Source organism: Aphis gossypii, chromosome 3 (assembly GCF_020184175.1).
Source record: "Aphis gossypii isolate Hap1 chromosome 3, ASM2018417v2, whole genome shotgun sequence".
NCBI classification, from domain to species: Eukaryota; Metazoa; Arthropoda; class Insecta; order Hemiptera; family Aphididae; genus Aphis; species Aphis gossypii.
The window spans coordinates 7,355,097-7,378,187 of record NC_065532.1 but is presented as its reverse complement, the minus strand read 5'-3'; the positions used below and the strand labels follow the sequence as shown (position 1 = coordinate 7,378,187).

The window sequence follows — 23,091 nt, the reverse complement described above, 5'->3', positions numbered from 1 at the left end:
GAGTAAATTCTTATTTTTAAATCCTATTTTCATTTTTATACATGCTGATGCCAGGAATGTCTAGTAGAGTAATACATATTATTATAATTAAAAGTTTAATAACCAATTGGTAAATTTCAGAATACTGTAGAAAATTCAGAAAAAAAATGTGAAAACATTAAATATTCAATGTGTGTATTTATTTGAACAATAATTTAAAATGATTCTTGTAAACTGGTAATTTGTATTTGTTCAAATAGTATGCTAATTATTTGTTAGCATTTACAAAATATGTTTTCAATAATTGACAAAAAATATCTTATAGTTATGAGCACATAATAATATAACATAAATAATAATAAATAAAATCAAAATGTCCAAAACCAAGTCAAAAATTAAATTTAATATTGAAGTCTTATCTAGTTTTATACCCATATTCTTTTGCTAGTTTTTCCGCTATAACCAAGTATTGAATATCTGTTGGTCCTGCATATATTTCAGTTATTCTCGCATCTCTATAATGCCGTTCAGCAGGCATGTCAGTGACATATCCCATTCCACCTAGAATCTGTATACAATTGTGTGTAATATATGTTGCTGTTTGCGAAGCATCTAACTTGGCCATAGATGCTGCCTAAAAAACAAATATATTAAGTAAATAAACATAAAATATAATACAATTATTTAGTATAAATTTACCTTCGTGAAAGGTCGATCATTGTCTCTCAACCATGCGGCTTTCCATGTTAAGAGTCGAGAAGCTTCTAATCGTGTTGCCATTTTAGCAAGCCTTTGCTAGACATTAATAAATTTGTTGCAATTACTAAGGCTTGAATTTATTAGTATTATAATATACATATAGTATTATATTATATTTTATACTACAAAAATAAGTTTTATACTTTTAATAATGAAATTTGCGATAAATATACCCTCTACATTAGTTGTACAACCCATATTAGTTATTACATATTATCAATTGAGTTTCTAGTAGAAATAATAATAGGCTTTATTGCTAACACAATAAAAGCTCTCACAAATTTGTTGTTGAGTATATTAGAAATTGAGGATATTAATTTGAATTTCTGCTATCTAAATTTGTTCTCTTAGGTGCTTATTATTTTATAAATGTTCGTTTGGAAATATTAAGAAATATATTTTGCAGCTTTTCCAGTCTTTGACAATTGTACTTTTAGCAAGATAAGTGCAACTATTAGAAATAAATATAATATTCTTTAAAACTCAACATAGACTAAATCACAAATATGCACTAGGCTTGTCGCATGTTAACTATTCAGTTATAGGAAATAAATAATAATAATTAATAACTGTATGAAATAAATTTATCGCTTGCATAAGTTAATTTAACAAGTCACAGTAAAAATATACATTTACATATAAATCTAAGCGCTAATATTATTGCTAGAGACCAGAAATTTTATGAATTTGCTTGTTTATACTGAGTGTATAGCGTATGCACTTATACGAGGGTTTGAAATGTGTGCGATTCTGACCCAACTGATTCCATAAACAAAATTTAATTTTACATATAATGGAATACTTGGAGACTTGAAGCATATTTTTTACAATCTTAGTAAATAATCAAATTATTTCATGTTTTTATTTTGGAAAATGGAATTTTAAAAACTGCAATACTAGCAAAAAAAAATTACTTTCAACACAATATAGAATTCCAAATTTTCTTTTGAAAACATAAATTGATGTTTTTTTATATATATATTTAAATATTTTGTTGATTAACTTAAGTTTTGAAAGGTCTAACACTCCTAATTTTGGTATATTTTATTTGTTTTGTTTGTAGTTGTTTAAAGTAATAAAAATGTTATGATGCATGTTTGAACATATTTTTCAATTACTTTTGCATATTTGCCATTTTTAGTGTATATAATTCCGGTCTCTAATTATTATAAATGCATTGAATATATATATTATAGTATATGTGAGAATATTATTCATACCTGTACAGCTGAAAGTTTAATAATAGCATTACCAAAAGCGGTTCTATTTCCAGCATAATCAATTGCACAGTCCATTGCCGCTTGTGATATCCCTAATGCTTGTGATGCAATCCCTATTCTAGCCAAATCTATAAAACATTTTAGTCAAAATTACATTTATTTACTAGTTACTACAATCCTACAAATGAGTTAATAATTGATGTGTCTATACATATAGTAAAAGAATTTACTAACCAATTCCTGACATGGCTATTTTGAAACCATCACCTTCATTTCCTAACATATTTTCAGCCGGCACAATAACATTGTCCAGAATAATATTGCAAGAAGATGCAGCTCGAATACCTAATTTATCGTCTCTTTTACCCTTTGTTAAACCTAGAACACATAAAATAAATCATCACATAAACAATTTGCATCAGTTTAATATATAAAAAGATTATTTTGAAGATTATCTATGAACAACATAGATTTAATAGACAACTTCTGAATGAAATGAGAATGATATTTCATCAATTGAATTTCAATATTTCATAGTAATAAAGCTTTTAATGAAATTAAAACTTAGCCTTTGTTTAATAGATGGTCATTGCTTGCACATAGCATTGGTTTTAGACTTCAATTTACTTTATTTCCAAGTGTATGATTTGAAAATAAAAACATCAACCAGGAATTACAAAACAACACTGTGGCTTGAGATACATATTGAATACATATTATAATGCATTAATGCATATTTTTTCATGTATTGGATTAGATTGTGAAGTGTATTATTAAATTATTACTATAATTGTGTATTATTAAATATATTATAATCTAACATTTGTATTCATTTATGAATTTTTTACCTTTGTGGTTGACATATAGAAACATGAGTGATAGATAACAAGTGAGCGGTATACCGCATATGACAAGAATACCCTAAAAATTATGTATATAATCTTTTACGACTATTTTTGAAATAATTATACCACTTAAAAAAAAAAAATAATAATAATAATGAAAACAGGGGTTTGTAAAATATACATTTTTACTATTTTATTTATGAATTAAAATTAGTGTGAAAAAGTATCAGACAATAATATTTGTAAAAGATGCAACTGATGGCTATACTAGTATATTGAATTCCTTGAAAAAGGTATATGAGTTATCTAAGTTTTAAACTTAAAAATGTAATTATTAAAATTGAAATTTCCAATCTCATAATAAAAAAAATACCTGGTGTGTTTGTTGGTACAATAAATGCTGATACACCTTTATGTCCTTTAAAAACATCAGAACGGGCCATCACAATAATCGCACCTCCTTCAATACCATTAGTCACCCAAGCCTTTGTACCATTCAATATCCAATGATTTCCTTCACGTTTTGCTGTTGTGTGCATATTAGCAGCATCACTGCCACTTCCTAACCTTACGTTAATAAAAAAAAATATGTTTAATTTAAAATTATGAGTGATATGTTTTAAAATTACCTGGTTCACTAAGAGCAAAACATCCAACAATACCTCTACTAATAAAATCCGGTAGAAATTGCGATTTTTGTTCAGGAGTGCCGACTTTGTTTAATATTCCTGCATATAGAGCATTATGAATGCTTACAATCGAACCAGTTCCACCACAGCATCTAATTCAGGTACATATATTATTATTTATTATATTATTTACGTTGGTAAACATTGAACTAGGATTTTGTGAAGAATTATGCAATAGTATATTACCTAGATATTTCCTCAACTGCTACTGACAATGCAAGAGAGTCAGCTCCTGAACCACCATATTTCTTGTCAACCACAACTCCTAGAATTCCTAAATCGGCTAATTTTTTGATCTGTAACAAAAAAATCAACATCATTTCAAATTCGAAAATTCTAAATTTATAGTATGCTTATTTATATTTAAAAGCATATAGGTATTATATCAAGTCTTTAAAATTGATAATGTAAAAATTTTTCCACTAATGTAAATCAATAAGATACCTCACATATCTACAGTCATTATGGGTATTACACAGTGGTGTCATGTGGACCACGCAGGATATACATTTGCATACTTAAAATCCAATATTGTAGAATTTGGCCCATTTTATAAATCGATTGGCCTGAATAATAATTGATAGTGACTTGCACTCAAGTTGCCTGCTCTATACAATATGTGTATTAAAAAAAAATTGAAATGACGCCACTGGTATTACACAATTTAATTATTTTAAATCAGTAAATATCTCCATGAAACTGATTGTATTTATTTACTTGATTAGAAGGGTAAATCTGTTCCTTGTCTAGTGTTGCAGCGATTGGACGCAATTCAGCTTCCGAAAATTCGCGACAGACGTTCTTCAGTTTTGAATGAGTCTCGGGCAATACCATACAGGATATGTTTCGGACGCCTGAATGTTAAAAATAAAATTCTAAGTTAATAATTTATTAAAAATAAAATTTTTTACCTGTCGATGGTCGTAAAAACGTATTGAACAAACGCATTGTGAATCGTAGATAGGTATAAAAATTAAAACGTATTCAATGAACTTATTAACTAAGAAACAAACACTGAACTCAGAATTACAAAAATATTAAGCCATTGATCGAAAACGAAAACGATTTAAATTTTCAACAATTTCAACTGTCGATAGTGTCGATACTATACATACAGGTAGTCGTAGTGAGCGCTATAAACCCATTGCCTCAATGGGGAACGTCATTAGTCATTACGTCAGTATAATAATGTTATTAAATCAGTGATTTTCATATTCTTATTTCGGAGTAGGTATTTCCTCCTACCTGTGGGCTCTGTCGCTGTGGCGGTAGGTTAACATATTATTTTAAAATCGGAAACTGATAAGCAAAAATTGTGTCGGTTGCTGTTATCAAACCGATCAGGAATTCGAAATGACGAAATCACGAGCTCAAAATAAATTTTAAAAATTTTATTTATTTTGTGGCACTGTTGAATTTAAAAAAAAAACATAGATATAATATAATGCTATAATATTATGTATTTTTGGTAACTATCTAACACTGGTGACCGGGCACGAAAGCTTTGGCGGTGTAGGTACTTGGGTTCACTGATTATAATATGCAAATTTCGTATTATATTTTCATTTACATAGGTACCTATACAGTATACCTATGTCCTGGCTACCATGAATTAAGATATATTAGTAAATCTTATTATCTTAATTTATGCTGGCTACCTATAAGGCTATAAAAGTCTGTGGTAAGCTATTGATTCGTACAAAAACAATATTAAAACTTATTCACAATTAAAAACTTTATCAATGATTTTTAAGCAACTTTTAATACTTAACCATTTTTATTTTTTCAGTTACCTTATAGTACCTATATTGTAATTTAGTTTGTTCGAATATTTAGATCTGGGGGATATTAATTAATTCTAAATTTACATAAATTTTTAAGCATAATATCATGTAGATATTTTTTTAAATACATTGTCAATAATTTAATATAATAAATAAATAATATGTTTCTACTACGAATATGGATTGCGAGATTTTTTTTAGAAATGATACTAATAAAATAAAATTAGTCGAAGACTGCTGTTGATTTAGGTTTTTTGTACAATTTTATTGTGCTCGTGGGCTATAATATACGTATTACACATATCTATAAATATATCATACAATAATAATTAGATTAACTGATTATTAAGACGACAACATTGTATTGACATAAAATAAACATTAAACGTAGGTATAGCTGAAAATCATTTTGCAAGTGGTAATTTTTTTTTCAGTTTCAAGGGCCGATCAAAACTTAACTGCTTCGATCAAAAACTGAAATAAAATATCGTTCAATTGAAGCTAAGGATCACGCGCCTTCGCGAGCAGATATTATATTTGAACATATCAAATGTCATTCGGTTCGTTTTATCAGAATTTTCATAATATATTCGACGACAACGGAATTTTTCGAGTTGATTTTCGTTCCTAATTCGATCGATTAAAGAAAATATCGTAAACCGCGGCGGAATCGTCGTTTACAAATTAAATACAAACGTAACAAAAATAGTATACGGCAGCGGCATCTGGCAACGAAACCGAGCGTCAGAAAACGTCGTGCGGAATGTTGATTCTTTGATCACAAAGGGCGCGAACTCCTTGGAAGTATTTTACTATTTTTATAGTCACCGATAATTATGATGTACGAAGGTTTAAAAAATGTATAAATTTAGTAATAATTAAAAAATTGAACATCCGTTCAAGAGGTCGCCAATGTCAAAGATTGAGAAACATCGGTGTCTAGACGGCGTTGCAGACTCGTTTATCGAATACGAGGTAGGTACTTAAACTGTTTTATTACAATCGTATTTTCATAATATTTTATTCGGTGTATTTTGATCATCCAAACGGCATTTTAACGTTTACAATTGAATGCGATGCAAGTGTAATTTTATCGAAAACCATCATGGTTGATCGATAAACATTTATGCTTGTTTAAACAAAAGAAGTCATTTAATACACCTATTGTGAATAAATATATAGTAGGTAGTATCTATAATGCATTACTGTATTCTTTCAAAATATAAAGTAGGTATTTAGAATAACTATAGATAGGTACTAATAAAATTATTATGGTTAACGACTAATGTTTTTAAATTTAATAAAAAGGAGTCGATTAATAAATCTAACATACAGATTTATTACTTTTATCAGTCATTATAATTTAGTCATAGACAAACTTAAACTTTAAAACCTACTTAGGTAGATATAAGAATGTAACACGGTAGGTATGAAGAATATTACCCATATAATTTGTAGGTACCGAGTATTATTAATTAAATAGGAATAAATAACTTTTAAAATTTATAACTTCCATGTAAGTATTGTTGTTTATTTGTTTATATTTGAAAATGAAATACAGACTAGGGCACTGTACTAATAGTGAACACTATTCTGTAAAACTGTTGTTTTATGAGTGCACTGAATCTCATTGTTTTCAAATTTATAATAAATAATAATTAAGTGCGTACATCGACTTATACAATTTCATTAATTAATCATACCCATGAAATTTAAACCATTCTCTATACTGGATAACAGAGTTATAAAAAACAAATGGATCTTATTAATTAAATTTTAAAATGTTAAGGTACAATGTTTCCCCATTGGTTTGAAGTTTTAAACACTATAGATAACGAGTAACAACTAGGTACATGTTACAATATAAATCAGTATAAATGTAGGTACTACACAACTACGTAAAATGTATAAATAAAAAAAAAAATATTTGTAATATGTATGTAGAAAAGCACTTATTAATAGTAGGTATAATAATAAAATAACCAAATAGGTTTGTGTTAATATTAGATAAATTACAAAGAAAAATAATGTAAAATATTATTATGATTTCATTTGTTATATACTAAATGGAATGCAGGTTAATTATAATAATAAAAAAATATATCGATTACGTTGATAATTATTTAGTATCTAAAAGTGTTGTTGTGACAATTCTGGATGGTAAACTATACCATAGTGACTTGGATACGGATATTACAGCAATTGAATAAGTCGAGCCAGGATTTAGATTTTCGAGCTGTAAAATATTATATTGATTTAATAAAATGAAAATAATTTGATTCGAATTGTATACGTATAAATAAAAGAAATTAATTAGGTGGGGTTTGAGTTTTTGACGCTCGTTTCACTGCACTTATCTCAGTATCGAAGAGGTTGTGGTGTAACAACGATAATAACAATATTTTTCAAGTGATAGAAAATCTTCATATCGTACAATATAATATAATATGTATAAATTTACATTTAAAATATGATAAGTATTGGTTTTTAATTACCTACGAGTTTTATAGTGGTGCCACACTGAGAAGAAATCAACTAAGAAAATTAAAAATGTTGATTCATTTTTAATTTTCCGAACATTTGTTTATTGTTATTCAGTAGATTCACTTTTTTAGTGTACAACAATTTATTCTTTTTTAAAATATGGTATCATTTTATGGGCTAAGTCAACAAACATGTGATTGATAGGGAATACTTATAAAATTAATATCGTTCTTCGCCCTGTCTAACCATCTCTGAAGAGCCTTTCCTCTTGGTCACTTTTTTGGGGGGTTTTTGATTAACACGTTTCTTGTAAGACTTTCGATAGCTCGCCAAGTATTAAGTAAAGAAGTATACAGTGTTTCTTTTGTATCTTTGGACAGTAGTCTAGAACTGAGCATCTTATATACATGGCAAAATATGCTTTATTCTCTATTAAGAGATACTATTCTATTTATTCTCAATTGTAACTCATTATGTATATTATTTTTTGTGTTTATGTTGACTTCAAGGTAGGTATTTAAATTTATCCACTTATTTAAAGGAGTAAGGACCAACTTTTAGTGCTATTTTATTTACTGAACGTCAAGTCATTGTTAAGTACTTGTTTTTTTCTTATTGATAGTAAGGTTTATTCTGTGACTGAACTCAATTAATTTCTCTGTGGCCTTGCCTTAACTACATAGTTTTCTGTATCTTTTAATATTGTAACTATTTAAATTTAAAGTTGTTACGAATTACCGTATAATTATAAGAAGGTTCTTCTTTATAAATTGGATATTCTGTTGTCTGAACTGGTGAAAACACACTCAAATTTTCGTATGATATTTCTTCTACGTTAATAATGAACATTTTCAGTATGCCATTAAATATCCATGGAATATCCCACTGGAGAGATATAAAAGTGTTACCAATGTCAGAAATTTTCAATTCAGTTGGTGGATCTGGCACTAAATACAACATTTTATTACTCGTAATTCATGTTCATAAAATATTAAGATAACATAATAATTTCAAATATTATTATTTATTAAAACTGTTTAGACCTTATTTTACTTTACTCACTCATCTTACTTACTTTCATCGTTTATGTTAAATGAAATAGACGACACTGGGCCACCTTCAGGATAATCTAACGACTTTGGCTTTATCTAATTCAAAAGCAAAAATAATATATTATAACTATTTTTTCGCATCATAAAACATTTAATATCGTAAATAGACATACGAACATTGAAAGTAAAGTTGTTTGTAGGGCTCAAATCACGATAAATATAGCAATAGTATTTTGGCCAAGCGGAACATTTAGTTGGGGTGATCACTGAAACTTTGTTTTCGTTTCCAAAAGTGTCTTCATTCATTGAAATTATAAATCCATCTAAACTTGCATCTTCTATATAATACCAACGAAGCCCCACTAATCGATATTTAAGACTTTTTTTATAAACTACTAAGTCATCGACTGGTGTTAAATCTGCGTTTGTATAAAAACAAATATTTATTGGTTTATAAATAAATAATAAATAATTGATAATAATAATGAGCTCACATCTTGTTTTAGTAGTAAAATTTGTAAACAGAAAATGTTCAGGATTATATCCAATGTGTGTTTTTATAAAAACTTTCAGTTCATAATAATTATTCGATTTCAGATCATTAATGTAAATGTAGTTGTTTTTCGTTTCATTTACTTGTAATATGTTATTTTCTTTATCCTGTATGTGAAAAATACGTTTTGATTTTACAAAGAAATTATAATATACTTTTACAAATAAAATGTACCTTTAATTCAATATAAAACGTTGATAAGAATCCATTTAACTTTGAACAATTTTCGGGATCGATTTTCCATTGGATAAACACAGAGCTGTTCGTTACATTTATTGGGTGTTTATGGTCAAGAACAGGTTCAATTGTTGGTTCTTTTCACAAAACAGACAGAATTAATTTATGAAAATATGAATACAATAAAGGTTTTATCAAACTTTACTGGATGATTGTGTTAATGCGCAAATTTGGGTTTCTTGTTGAATATTAATGTTATCATTAGCAATTTGAACTTGTATACAGTATTGTGCATTAGGAATCACATCGAATATTTCATAGTTCGTTCGATTGGAAATAATTACTGATGTCCAATCGTTTTTTAAATTTTCCAAAGAACAACTAAGAATTCGTTGTAGCTGAAACCAATTCGAAATTAAATTTTTAGTAAAAAAAACCTAAACTAATGTATGGATATAAATAAAATTATTTCAATTACTTTAAATTTGACAACATACGTAAAAGGTTCATTGACTATTGTGTCCTGTTGGTAAACATTTTTTAATTTCCAGAATATTTTAATTTTATCATCATCCGTGGTTGCAATAATATCTTTAATACTGACGTCATTTTCTATGTTAGAATATAATATTTAATCAATGTTTGATAAATTTAGGCACGTATACAGAACAAAATGTATGGGTGATTTATAGGTAAAATATTTTTTCAGTTAATTTTATACTGCCGTGTCAAAAAATAAGATAAATATTTTTATTGGAGAAATGTCAAGAGGAGAGAGTTTGAACTCAAAAGTTCTTCTGTATTCATGCCTTTATATAGGTTAATGAAATTAAATAAGTTACTTGTTATTAGGGGAGTAAATGAATAAATTGGCGACGACATCATTGGTCCTTTATTAGTCTTAGGAGTCAGGGATATACTATAATTGTATCCGGGATAAAGATTTTCTATTAAGTGGCCATTATCAGAACTTGATTCTATTTCTTCAATGCCCGACATTTTATTTTTTGATTTGTTGAGTGTTAACGTTAGTATATATTTAATTATATTGCATTCTAATCGTTTTATATGTATCTGTAAATTCATAATGTCCATTATAATAAAATTATGAACTATAATAAACATTAATGTTTTGGTTTATAATTACATACCAACTAATACATATTCAATGAAAAAATCTGTAAATAGATTAATGAGAAGAGAAATTAATAAGAACTCTACTTACTCTATCCCATCTTACGTTGACACTCTTTATGCCACTGATTAATTGAATGTTATAATCAGAAACCTCAGGTTCTAAAAAAGTTGAACAATACTTAAATATTTAAAACAATTTTAAAATTTAAACTACGTTTAAAATGTATATGAGTGTTTTTTTTTTTTTTATTGATCTAAAATACATCGACAACTAGTCCATTAGTACATATAAGAATTTTTGTTAGTTTGTTAATATTTAAATTTTTTTTTTTTAATATTAAATTAAATTATACAATTCTGTTTTTTTTTTTTTAAGAATAATATTAAGTTTTTTTCATCCTGTGGGTTTGGTCCAAATGCTTGACAGATTTGTTCGGATATGTGGAATTGGTTACTATATTCTTATTATTAGATAATAATAATGGTTTTACAATTTATAATAACTTAATCAGGTTTTTTTTGTTGTACTACCTAGAACTAGCGGTATTTTCGATAAAACTGTAAATATCGGTTGTAAACAAACACCGGATAACGGTATCAAAATTAGAAATACCTAACAGTAGCCTTAGTACTAAAGCTATAAAAGAAATTCTGATTTTTAAATTATAGAATTCGAAGTCTTTAACATTGTTATTATGACGTAAATTACCATTATTCAATGAATGTGTTTGATGATGTTAGATGTATTATTTTACTATTTTAGTATAATTGATTGAGATTTCGATAAGTTATAAATGTTATAATAATTATGTATGTATTATTGAAATTAAAATGGACATTATGGTTATCAAAAATAAATGTGTGTTTATTAAATTGATCCGCACCTAATTTTTTTAGACTATTACCAATATCCAAAAAATATTTTAAATTTAAAACTGTTAAAAATTAATTTTTAAAAAACATTTAATTAGTATCAATAAAATAATTATTGTAAGCGATTATTTTGTTTTCTTAAATTTCTTAAAAATTATTTTTGTTTTGATAGTTGGTCTAAAATACTTACGGATACATGATGTTTTATATTGATCATAAACTATATCTTTGTCGTTGAAGTTGCCATCGTCTGTTATAACCAGAACACCGATTATATAAGTGGTATCTGGTTCTAAATTGCTTAGAATATCAGTGGTTCTAGTATTATTTTCATTTATAATTTTAAATTCAGTTTTTGTGAATTCCTCTTCAGTTTTTGACTAAAAAATTAAAAAATATTGTTTAAAAATATGAAATCTTTAGTTAATGACTTAAATAATAAAAAATAAAATCATTGATTAAAACAGTTCATGTAGGTATTTGCATTTATTTTATGGGTTGGTATGTACTAGATACATTTATAGTTCAAACTATTATATTAGGCATTCTTGATGATTTTATTTAATTACAATTTACAGTAAAAAATATGTATTATTCCAGCTTTATATTGTGACAAAAGCTCTGTTATGAATTGTTAAGATTTTTATAAGCTGAGAAGGGAATCATATACCTACATAAATTGATTTTGCTTGTATTTCATCTGATTTGTAGTTATAAATAACTAATAACTTTTCATATTTAGTTATTTTACGATAGATTATTTTAAATGTAACTGTATATGGCTATATTATAATAAAATTTTAAAAATAATCACAAATATCCATTCAAATACAGTACCTAATTTTTGTTTTACGCTGTATAATATCGTTAATATCGATTTAAATATTTTGTACTATTATCAGTAATGAAACAGTTTCCATAAAAAATAAAATGTATACCTACTTTGTAAAATATTTGATAATATTTTAACTTTATAGTATTATCTCCTCCTTTTATATTTTTTGATTCGAAATTCAATTCCATCTCTATTGCCTCGTATTCATCCGAAATAAGTCTTGGTGGATTAATAAGGTATGGATACTCTAAAAAGGGAAGCAAATTATATTATATAAAATATTATATTATAAATATTAAATATATAAGTACTTAACGAATTTGAAAAATATTTGTACAATATTTTATATTAGATAAAAAGCTTTATATTAAATGGTTGAAATATAAAAACAATAATAAGTATTTGTAGTTCATTGTTCAATTTTCGAATATAGTTCTTGAAGAACAATTTTTATCAAATAATTATATGATATTATAAGTATGATTTTATCATTCTGCTTTTATGTTTATAAAGAACATAATTACAAATTTTAATATGATGTTTATATTTTTCCTTTATCAAGTGTTTTATCTTACTTTGTAAACAATACGGTGGTAAATATCCTTGTGAACATCCATAATAGCAGATGCCGGTATATTGATCACAAGTATTATTACGACAATTTGATGAACATCTTTGATTACAATTCGCGCCATATGTACCCGGTGGACAATCTATATAAAAATGTACGATAACATATTATGCTTTCTGTACGAAAACAGATTGTGTAAAAATAATTTAATATTCTTTAAACCTTCGTCACACAATTCGCCAGTTAGACCTACTGGACATGTACAGCCATAATATTTTGTGCACATCAACAATCCGCGACACATTTCATTGGCATGCATCGAACAAACACCTTTACAATCGGCTCCATAACGATTTGATCCACATCCTGGGACATATTTTGTTTATTAATTTTTATATTCGTAAAAAGATTAAGCAGTCTGAATCAATAAGTTATTATTTATTAATTATTAATTATATTAATATATCTATTTTTGGTAGAAGTTCAGTTACCTATTTCACAAAATTGTCCTATAAATCCAGGCGGGCAAACGCACGCTGATCTTGTTGGTAGTATGTAACCTCCATTTAAACAAGATTTTGTTGATGATGTTGAGTTTTTGTTGCAATTATTATTTTTAACTATATTTAAATTAAAATAAAGTATGAATAATGTAATAGTAAAATAAATTTATAAAGTTAAACTACACAATTTATATACTATACAACAAGTATAATGAACATACATATAATAAATAATACGTATATTATAAAGGTATGGTGATTTAATTTAAATATTATAATACATCACCTAAAATAATATATAAATAAATAATACAATTTATAAAATACTACTAAAAATGAATGAATTCAGTTAGAAATTTAAACAGCTTAATGATAAATTGTTGATTTTGAAGATGATTTTTAGCAAAACGTTACCAAAACTGGTATATAATTAATTTAAAAAAATTCATATGTTAAAAATTTAACTTTCTTAAAATTTTTTTATTGATATGTAAATTATTATCATAAAACATAATGGGGTTAATGAAAAAAAAGCATTTTTAAAGTATTACATTGAATTATAGTTATTTCCAATTTATAGTTTCCGAAACATTATGATTATTGTCAATATTAATAGATTTTTATGAAAATAAATATAACATATTATTGTAAAACTTATCTGATGCATTAAACATTAAACAAATAAAAATACCCAACTCTATAGTTTCATTTTGTATACATACCATTTAAGACTTTTTTAAATTTTTGATTGGTAAGGCTTGAACAACTATTCCAATTAACGGTTCTATCTATAGAAATAGGTCTAACATCTTCTTCATCTATGAACAAATACCAAAATGAATTAATGTCATTCAATTTAATAATGGTTAAATATGTTAGTAAACCGTAGTATGTCAATATTGGTTTATAAAATATAAATAAAGAATTTATGTGGAAAATATATCTTCTTCTGTGTACTTCGTAGTTTTTAACAATATTTTCACTAGCACTGATGGACAATTTGATTTTTTTTTTTTTTAAGAAACCATAGCATGTCATAAGGTATTTCTAATATATACATATGTATAATTAACCAAAACTTAATGGACATTTTTATTGCTCAAAAGTGTTTTGTAAAAGTAAAAATAGTACATTATTGTAAAATTTATCTGATATTTTTTCCTTATGGCTTTTATAATATCGAAACCTCACTTTTTAATATTTGTATTGTTTGTAATTTCACTATTTTATATTCTTACCATTTCCCAGTATAATGAAAGGTTTTTGGGGTTTACACCAATTATCACCAATATCATCCATAGAAACAAGTCTGACTTCTTCTTCATCTAAGAACAAGTAACAACATTTTTTTATGGAAAGTAATATTTATAAATATTTAAAATTTAAAATTAATTTATTCACATTCATGATATATTAATGCGTAAAATTAATAATATTTAACAAAAAAACAAAATTACTGTTATTTTATTTTAAATTTTTACCAAAAACTACTAATATACACTTAGGAAATATCTGCAATAGTTTTTGTTGGTTTGTTTGATTAATATATAATATACATTAAAAATTACAAAGAAAGTTACCATTATTTGGACATTGGGCAATCCGTAAGAGTTCAAACCAATTTCCAAAATTGCTATTGTATCCGTAATAGTAACGCATATTACCATATTTCCTTTTTAATGACAGTTTATATTCTTGATCTTGAATAAGGTTCATGTTTTCAACTTTTAACGTTGTTATACTATCCTGTGTGTCAAATAAATTTTCAACTCCATGCCGTATATAATAAAATATAAATATTCTAATAGTTATTTAATTTGGCATACTTATCTAATATTATTAATAATGATTATAACATCAAATTATAATTATTGATTTTAAAATCATATACGTATTGTTTTATTATCTTATATTACTTGTTTTACTTAATATTTTTAAAAGGTACGTTTGAGTATTCATTTTTTACCAACGAATACATTTTATATTATAAAATCAAACTTGTGTTTTTTTTAAAATTTGGATGAGATTTATAGAAACTTGTTTTTGTTTTCAAATGGATATTTGAAAAAGTATTAATAAATTATAATTATTTCAATGAAGATGTAATTCGGAATAAGGTACAATCAGTTATCATTAATCGTTATGAATACAATTTTTTAAAAAAATTGATAAAAATAGCTGATGCTTTGGTGATTCATTTTTTTTTTGTATTTATAATGTTCAAAAACATTTTACTCACATTTTTTTCTAATATTGGTGATGCTATTATTGTGTCATTTTCATTTGATACACTCAGGACGATTTCCATATCAGAATTTAAATTATGAAAATACGTAATTGATAAGCAACTTTGATTTTTATTTGGCGTCCAATAAACCGTGAGAAACGTTTGATGAACATTATCACTTGCATAGTATGGATAGTAATGTGTTTCATATTTATACTCTAATGTTTCCATACATTTATTTAACTTATATTCTGAAACAAAAAAATGATAGAATAAAGCACATTATTTGGTGCTGTAGAAAAATGAATTATTTCTTGAATTTAACATGAGTTAAATTTGATTAAATAATTATGTAGTAAAAAGAGTGTAAAATATTAAAATAAAAATAGGAGATCAGATTCAATAATAAAATAATTTCACTCGTTTTCTTTTCTTTGGCAAAAATACAGTACCTATGCGTATATTGTTATTATTATTATACGTCTTCAAACAGTTAAAACCATGATAAATTATAAAATCCTAACTTATTTTTAGTGGGATGCTACTTTTACTTCGAGAGATTAACACTTTAGGATAATAAATATATATATTATTGCTTTATTGTCGGTTAAATTATTTTAAATAAATACAAAACAACATTGCTGAAGAAAAAATCCTTATTGTTTTATTTTTTGAATTATAGCTTATATTTTTAGTCTTATATTTCAGAAGAGAATATTTTTACTAGAATTTTAATAGGTATATTATTAATTATAATTTCGAACGAATAGTTGTACAGTTATTATAGTTAAACTTAGGTATTTAAAATAAACTTGTGTGGTTTATGAATAGACACATTGGTACATGTTGGTCTACTTATATTTTTAAATAGTTATAATAATAATTTATAATGAGGTAACTTCTTTATATTAAATTAAAAATTTTTTTGATCCAGCAAACATTTTTAACTCAAAAAGTTCTGGGAATGATTTAATTTTGACCATTTAAAGTATCAATTAGCTAGGCGTATAATTTTAAATTTATACTTTCCCGAAGGTGATGACTGAAGACCTTTAGTAAAAACATAGATAATTGTAAAATCAATACATATTTTCATAATCTATTCGCTCTGAATCTAATAAGATATTTAAAAACCTTGTTAAATTTAAAGTTGCATTTCAAATTATCACTTTTATTAGACTATAATCGTTAATAGTTATAGTTTTAAATTATTTTTGTATGTGAAAACGTGATATTTGTATTGAAGGGTCAAAGTCACCTTCAACATATTAAAATTTTTAGTATAAGATATGAATGTAATATAACCGAAGCCAAAACGGTAAGAATATTGAATTCATCTATGCTCCATAAATTGATGTACTTTAGGACTAGATATTTATAATTAATATCATATTAAAAAACATTTATTTATTTATTTTTGATGGTATACGTATACTGGTATACTTTTACTTTGACTATGAAATTATTACTCACCTATTCTAGTTAATATTACCTGTATTCGTTGTAGGAGTACTAGTAGCAGTAGATTCGAGATTGCATTCTTTTCCTATTAAAATATATGTACATGATTAGGTAATTAAGCCATATTTTAATAAGATAATAAATAACGATTAATGATATTTCTTAATTGAAGATATTATAAATTGTATCTTGTAACATTTTATATATTACCCGTAGTTTCAATAGCTGATCGTTTCCAGTAATTTGAATTAAAATAAACGCTCATACGACTATTATTTTGAATAAATCCATATTTATGCAACTCAGCAATATTTATTTGCAAGACATTTTCCGACGTTGAATTATTATCATAAATTGTTGCGTTTGTTGACAACGGTATCCCAATGGCATTTGTCCTTGAATGTATTTCTATTGTACAAAGGCGTCCCCAATTTTTTCGTTCAAGTGGGCAAGATGAAAATTCGTTTTCTAAATAATTATAATACGATATGATAAAACGAAAATTGCTACGGTGTTTTGAAAAATGTTATCAAATTTGATTAATCAAAGTGATAAAAAATTTAAAGCAAAAATTATGATATTGGTATTAATATAACTTAATGTGTTCAGTATTAAAATAATAATATTATAATATTAGTTATATGAAACTAAACTATAATACCTATAAACAGTATAAACACTAAACATCGAATAAGTAATAACAAAAATATTGAAATGTCACAAAAATAATTTATGTACTATGCCCATGGGTGACCACTCGACTTTGCTATACCGGATTCTTAGGTAACAAATTTTTACTTAGAAATTTGAATATTTGTATCATTAATCTTCCCACTTGGATTAGGTATTGAAAATATAGCCTGTTTATATAGATACAACGACAAACTATAGAAACGAAATAAAATTTTAATATTGTAATTTCTTCAAGAAAAAGATTTTATCATTGATAGATTCTAATACAGATAACGACAAGTAATTTTATAATCACATCACAATCAGATCATTTTATGATCTGGCTAATGAATAACGTACAAGTGCACTTGGTATAATTTAGAAGCACTAAAAACTGTTTTTTTTTTTTTTTTTTTTTTTTTTTGGGGGGGGGGTGTTAGAGAGACATTATCATTGGTTGTAGGGTCCAACTTATACCTAAATCATTAATATAGGTAGTTTAAAATTATGATAACTTACAAGAATAATATTAAGTAGTTATTACGAGTACGTGTGTATTATATAATACCTTTTTGTTTTATTATTGAACACTTAGTCGGCGAACGTAATATAGTTTTGAATCTATAAATTGTTGTAATATCATAATCTCCAGAATAATCTAAAATAATAGTAAACGAAGAATTAATATGATTTAAAATTTATTACATAATTGTACATATTATATATTATTTTTACACTTCAATATACGGTAACAATTATTGTGCATATTTGTTATTGTTTGTGTTTTAAAGAATATAATATTTTATTTGTGTACAATAAAAGGACACAGAAGTTTCGTATTATAATTGTATTAATTGAAAATTGAATAGTGGTACGCCTTTTAAAGTTTGGATAATTAGGTTGTTGCATTTCCCGCAATAAGTTTTATTGATTATAATTTATTATTCATAAAAATTGGATACATCTGAGATTTGGCAACATCAAAGAACTTCTTACTAAACTTAAGTGAATAATTTTGGTATTAATGGTACAACTGATTTTATCTGACTATAATTTTTGGTAGTGTGAAAAATAAATTTAAATTTAATTTAGAGTATTTCTTTAATGAACATTTTTTTCCTGTATACTTTGTAATAATTTTTTAGATATTAGATAAATATGTATATATTTTTTAATTAAAGTCTATATAAGGTATATTTTAAATAAATATTTTTATTACAAACTAGGGATGGGCCGGTTCTTAAAAAATGATCGATTCCGGTTCTTGTCCGGTTCCAAAATATCCTCGTTCGATTCTCGATAACGTTTCTTCTTTAAAAAAATCTTAAGATTAAGAATAGTGATTAATTAGTATACTGTATAATATTATAATTTATAATATGTGTACTAATGAGTAATTATATATTATATTTATGTAATAGTATATACATTATTATTAGTAGTATTATATTAATATCAACTTATCACAGTATCATCAAACGGTATGAACCAAGAAAGAATGAGAATCGGAACCGATAACCGAAACCCGTCTATCCCTATTACAAACACGTGTAATGTAACACTAACCTACGTATTACGTATACACTATACAGTATACTAGCTAGTATAAAATATAGACTACAGACTATACATGCTTAAGCTTCTGTAGGTAACTATACCAGTTAAAGGTTTGATGGTAAACCACATGTGATATATATATATATATATATTATGTATAGTGGTTTGCAATGACGCAATTAAAGGTATGGTGATAGTTATGACGTATAGATCAAACATTAGCAGTTGATCCAACATCACAGCTAAGTTCATAGGAATTTATAGATCATAGATGCGTAGTCTTAATATTTTATTATTATCTAGTGAGTTTATGCATGCAGCTTCTTACCCCAAAATGATAAGATAAGGAAAGTTTTAAAATTGTGTTTTTTATATACCTATTGGTGTTATGTTTTTTCTAGTATTAGTTTAATCTGTTAAAAATTTTTTTCCCAGAAAAATCGTATATTTATAATAAGTATAGACCATCTATCTATCGTTTACTCGATTAAAGTACCTAATACCCATAGATTTTTTGCATACTTAAGTGTACTTATGGCATCAGTGTCGATTTGGTGTGATACACAGATATTTATTTACATATTGTATGGATTGCATAATGTCACAATACATCGTTTACAAATACACCATATGAAATATTATAAACAACTTGATCATTGTTCAGTTAAGTTATGCTATATAGTTTGTTGTTTAAATTTATAGCACAATGCTTTTGGTGATTTTGCATTTCAAAGTTAATCAGAAATTCATATTTTCGGATAAAGATTTGGTGTGACTTATATATAAAATTTATAAATTCTGAGCAAAGCGATGAATGTATTGGTTTTACAATGGTATATGTATCTATTTTTATTTTTGTGCCTTTATTATATTAAATAATATAGGATAATTTATTCTATACTAGGAAAAATATTTCAATTATTAACAAAATAGTAACAATAAGTTCTCCTCCGCCCCGATATTAAATTTCGGATGCACCACTACTCTATTTATATTTGTAATATGATTAATGACGGTAATGCTGACTTATTATAAATATTATTCTTTTTGATGTGACGGATCGTTTAACGAACACAAAAAGTTAGGTCAATTTTCATTAATACTTTGTAATAATCTACACTGGGCATATTATGTAATTTAATTTTTATAAGAAATCATATAAGCAAATAATAGAGAATCTAATTTGGTTACAAATGTACATAATTAATATATTTTTTTATAAAATTACGTAATTATTTATCATCACCATTTTTTTTTTATTTATATTTTTATATTTTCATTCAAATTATAACACATACAAAACATAAAAATAAATTATATTATTTTATTAAGTTAGATTATAATAATTATTACCACAACGAAATATATCTGTATTTATCATTTGATAATCACTTAAAAATTATATGTCACATAAACTGTTAGTAGGTATCTAATATCCATAATTAGTAAATTTGTTGATGAAGTAACAAAATAGTGCTATAAGTAGGTACGTGTCTTATCTTTTTAATTATCGACTTGTCAGAGAGACTACAACGGTTTTATTTGTATGCTAAAATCATTGATAGCACTTTATGGGCAACGGTATTTTCATGCATATTCAACGTTATATTATTTTATTGTACCTATCTAAGTATTATGTCAGTTTAATTCTTTTATCTTAGAGTTTAGGAAAATTATTTTTTCTATTATTTCTCAAATTTGTATTTTGATATTGATGTTCAGATTGATTTAAAATAGCTGAGTACTATTCGAAAATTGAAATAGCATATTTTATATAGATATATATATATATTAGTATTCTTATAATATTATTGGATATTTTGATATTTTTTAATCCATGCTATTTACTATTTTTAAGTAGAATTCTATAAATAAGTAATAAATTAAGAAAGGAAATAGTAGAGATTGACTTTATACTGCACACATTTCAGTAAATTCTCAGTAATTTTTTAAATACATTTTACATTTTTACTCAACTCAACATCATACTTATACATGATTTAGTTATTCAGTTACATGCATTTATAGATGCTAACTTAGTATAGAAAATGCTCAAAATGCGCACTATGAATTTGTAGGTGGCGTACGAATATGTGATCTAAAAAATTAAATGATCTTATATAGGTAGTGGGTGGTATCATACAATGTGAATAATTACAAATGTAAACATTTTTGTAATGTTTCCTTAAATACTTGTTAGTATAAACCAATTAAAATTTATAAATAGAGTAGAAAATAATAAAATACCTAAGTATAAACAAACAATAAATAATTTAATAATTTGGTAAATGTTTCGGTGTCTAATTGATTACCTATTATTTGATTTCTGAATTAAAACAAGTATGTTTGTGATTTAAAATTAAAAAAAAGGCATTAGCTATTTATACTATACTTAGACTCATGAATATTATATTATTTAAATGTTGAACATCCTAGAACAATTATTTTAAGATTTCCGATCGATTTATTAAAATTATTAAGTTATTATTCATGATGGCTGTATATCTACTATATAACTACTACAACATCCAATCTATGTATATCAATTAAAAAATTGAACAAGACTACTTTTTCAAAGTTTGAATAGTTTCTTTATGTAATTTTCACATTTTATTTAAGTAAGTTTTAAGCTTTTTCTCTATTTAACAACATAAAAGTATAGAATTCATAAATTCAATAAACGTATTCTTAATATTCTATAATATTGTTGGCAATATACTCGTAATATATTTATATTTATTGTATTGAAGAAAAACGCGTACAAATATGGTTATTTAAATTTAAATCTTTAGTTTTATAAATTCCATATTTTAAAATCTTATTAGAAAAAATAATTAATTCAACTTATGAACTACAAATATAATAAACTGAATAAAGGTTATTAACTTATATCTTATAAACTTTAATTTAATTTTTTTTATCATATTTGATTATTGTATACTTATTACTTACTATTATTGTGAGAATGCAATGAAATAGTAACATTTTGGTTTTGCACATCATTTTCGTTCGAAGCATTTAAAATGTGAAAGCTCAACAAAAAATATAATACAACTGGTAACAACACCATGCTGGTATTATGGGTTCGATTCCTTGGATACATAATACATGAATTTAATAATTCATAAGACAATATTAAATAATTAAATAAAAATAATTACCTAATAAAATCTCGTAGCTTGTGTTCAGTAACCAGAATTTTCCTTTAAATGATGCGTCTGTCAGTAGTTACTAATTAGTAATGTACAGTCGTACTGACTACACACATATACACAATAGGTACTAAAGTTATCGCACACACAACTATTTAGAATTATCGTCGACACGAATATGAGATAAGTCATAAGTATATATTAGTTAAAAATCGAGGAACTAGCTCTGACGTTCTGCTGTATCCACTTTTCGAGTACACTTCGTCATTGTTATTTGTTATGGATGTGTCAAATTTTTAATTAAGAATAATCATTAAATTATAAGAATTAATATTTATTAGTAAAGAGGTGGGGAGACGTTTGAAAAATTTTACCCTAGTTAATAGGTAGTAAAATAAATATAATAAATTGTCTTAGACATTTTTAGATTTCTAAAATGGGTGTAATACTTTTTATGCCCATAGAAAATATTTAAGCAACCTTGAATTCATAGATACCTATTTTAACTTTTAAGCACTATTGTAAAATCTAAATGTTTATTACTCGAATTGTTATTATATT

General features: G+C 25.3%; 2 protein-coding genes across 3 annotated transcripts; both read right to left on the bottom strand.

The window, feature by feature from the left end:
- Positions 1–157: 157 nt before the first annotated feature.
- On the bottom strand, positions 158–4,753 carry LOC114119294 (short-chain specific acyl-CoA dehydrogenase, mitochondrial-like). The gene is made up of 9 exons (XM_027980801.2): positions 4,404–4,753; positions 4,210–4,346; positions 3,679–3,788; positions 3,433–3,584; positions 3,177–3,365; positions 2,193–2,336; positions 1,959–2,086; positions 679–774; positions 158–613 (listed from the first exon to the last, which is right to left on the bottom strand). The coding sequence occupies exons 1-9, from the start codon at positions 4,438–4,440 to the stop codon at positions 395–397; spliced, it is 1,212 nt and encodes a 403-aa protein (XP_027836602.2). The 5' UTR covers positions 4,441–4,753; the 3' UTR covers positions 158–394.
- A 2,033-nt stretch (positions 4,754–6,786) lies between these two features.
- On the bottom strand, positions 6,787–22,699 carry LOC114119309 (uncharacterized). 2 transcript variants are annotated; one of them, XM_050203613.1, is made up of 24 exons: positions 22,540–22,699; positions 22,331–22,470; positions 18,390–18,479; positions 17,360–17,617; positions 17,181–17,234; positions 15,701–15,939; positions 15,042–15,207; positions 14,700–14,786; positions 14,184–14,279; positions 13,450–13,578; positions 13,181–13,324; positions 12,963–13,100; positions 12,495–12,634; positions 11,743–11,932; positions 10,768–10,838; positions 10,385–10,616; positions 10,021–10,154; positions 9,748–9,940; positions 9,540–9,679; positions 9,307–9,472; positions 8,990–9,231; positions 8,836–8,908; positions 8,499–8,707; positions 6,787–7,512 (listed from the first exon to the last, which is right to left on the bottom strand). In XM_050203613.1, the coding sequence occupies exons 2-24, from the start codon at positions 22,446–22,448 to the stop codon at positions 7,396–7,398; spliced, it is 3,426 nt and encodes a 1,141-aa protein (XP_050059570.1). In that variant the 5' UTR covers positions 22,449–22,470; positions 22,540–22,699; the 3' UTR covers positions 6,787–7,395. The 2 variants fall into 2 exon arrangements, with proteins under 2 accessions (XP_050059570.1, XP_050059569.1); XM_050203612.1 differs by lacking the exon at positions 22,540–22,699 and having other exon boundaries at positions 22,331–22,481.
- Between the last annotated feature and the right edge of the window lie 392 nt (positions 22,700–23,091).

Excerpts from the sequence above, each read along its gene's own strand:
- LOC114119309 (XM_050203612.1), bottom strand. The coding sequence starts at position 22,481 with ATGTATCCAAGGAATCGAACCCATAATACCAGCATGGTGTTGTTACCA. Across the intron at positions 17,618-18,389 it reads TTCAATAATAAAACAAAAAG|AAAACGAATTTTCATCTTGC; the intron begins GTATTATATAAT and ends ATAATTATTTAG. Across the intron at positions 17,235-17,359 it reads ATCAGCTATTGAAACTACGG|GAAAAGAATGCAATCTCGAA; the intron begins GTAATATATAAA and ends ATATTTTAATAG.
- LOC114119294 (XM_027980801.2), bottom strand. The coding sequence starts at position 4,440 with ATGCGTTTGTTCAATACGTTTTTACGACCATCGACAG. Across the intron at positions 3,366-3,432 it reads TTTTGCTCTTAGTGAACCAG|GAAGTGGCAGTGATGCTGCT; the intron begins GTAATTTTAAAA and ends ACGTAAGGTTAG. Across the intron at positions 775-1,958 it reads TTAAACTTTCAGCTGTACAG|CAAAGGCTTGCTAAAATGGC; the intron begins GTATGAATAATA and ends ATTAATGTCTAG.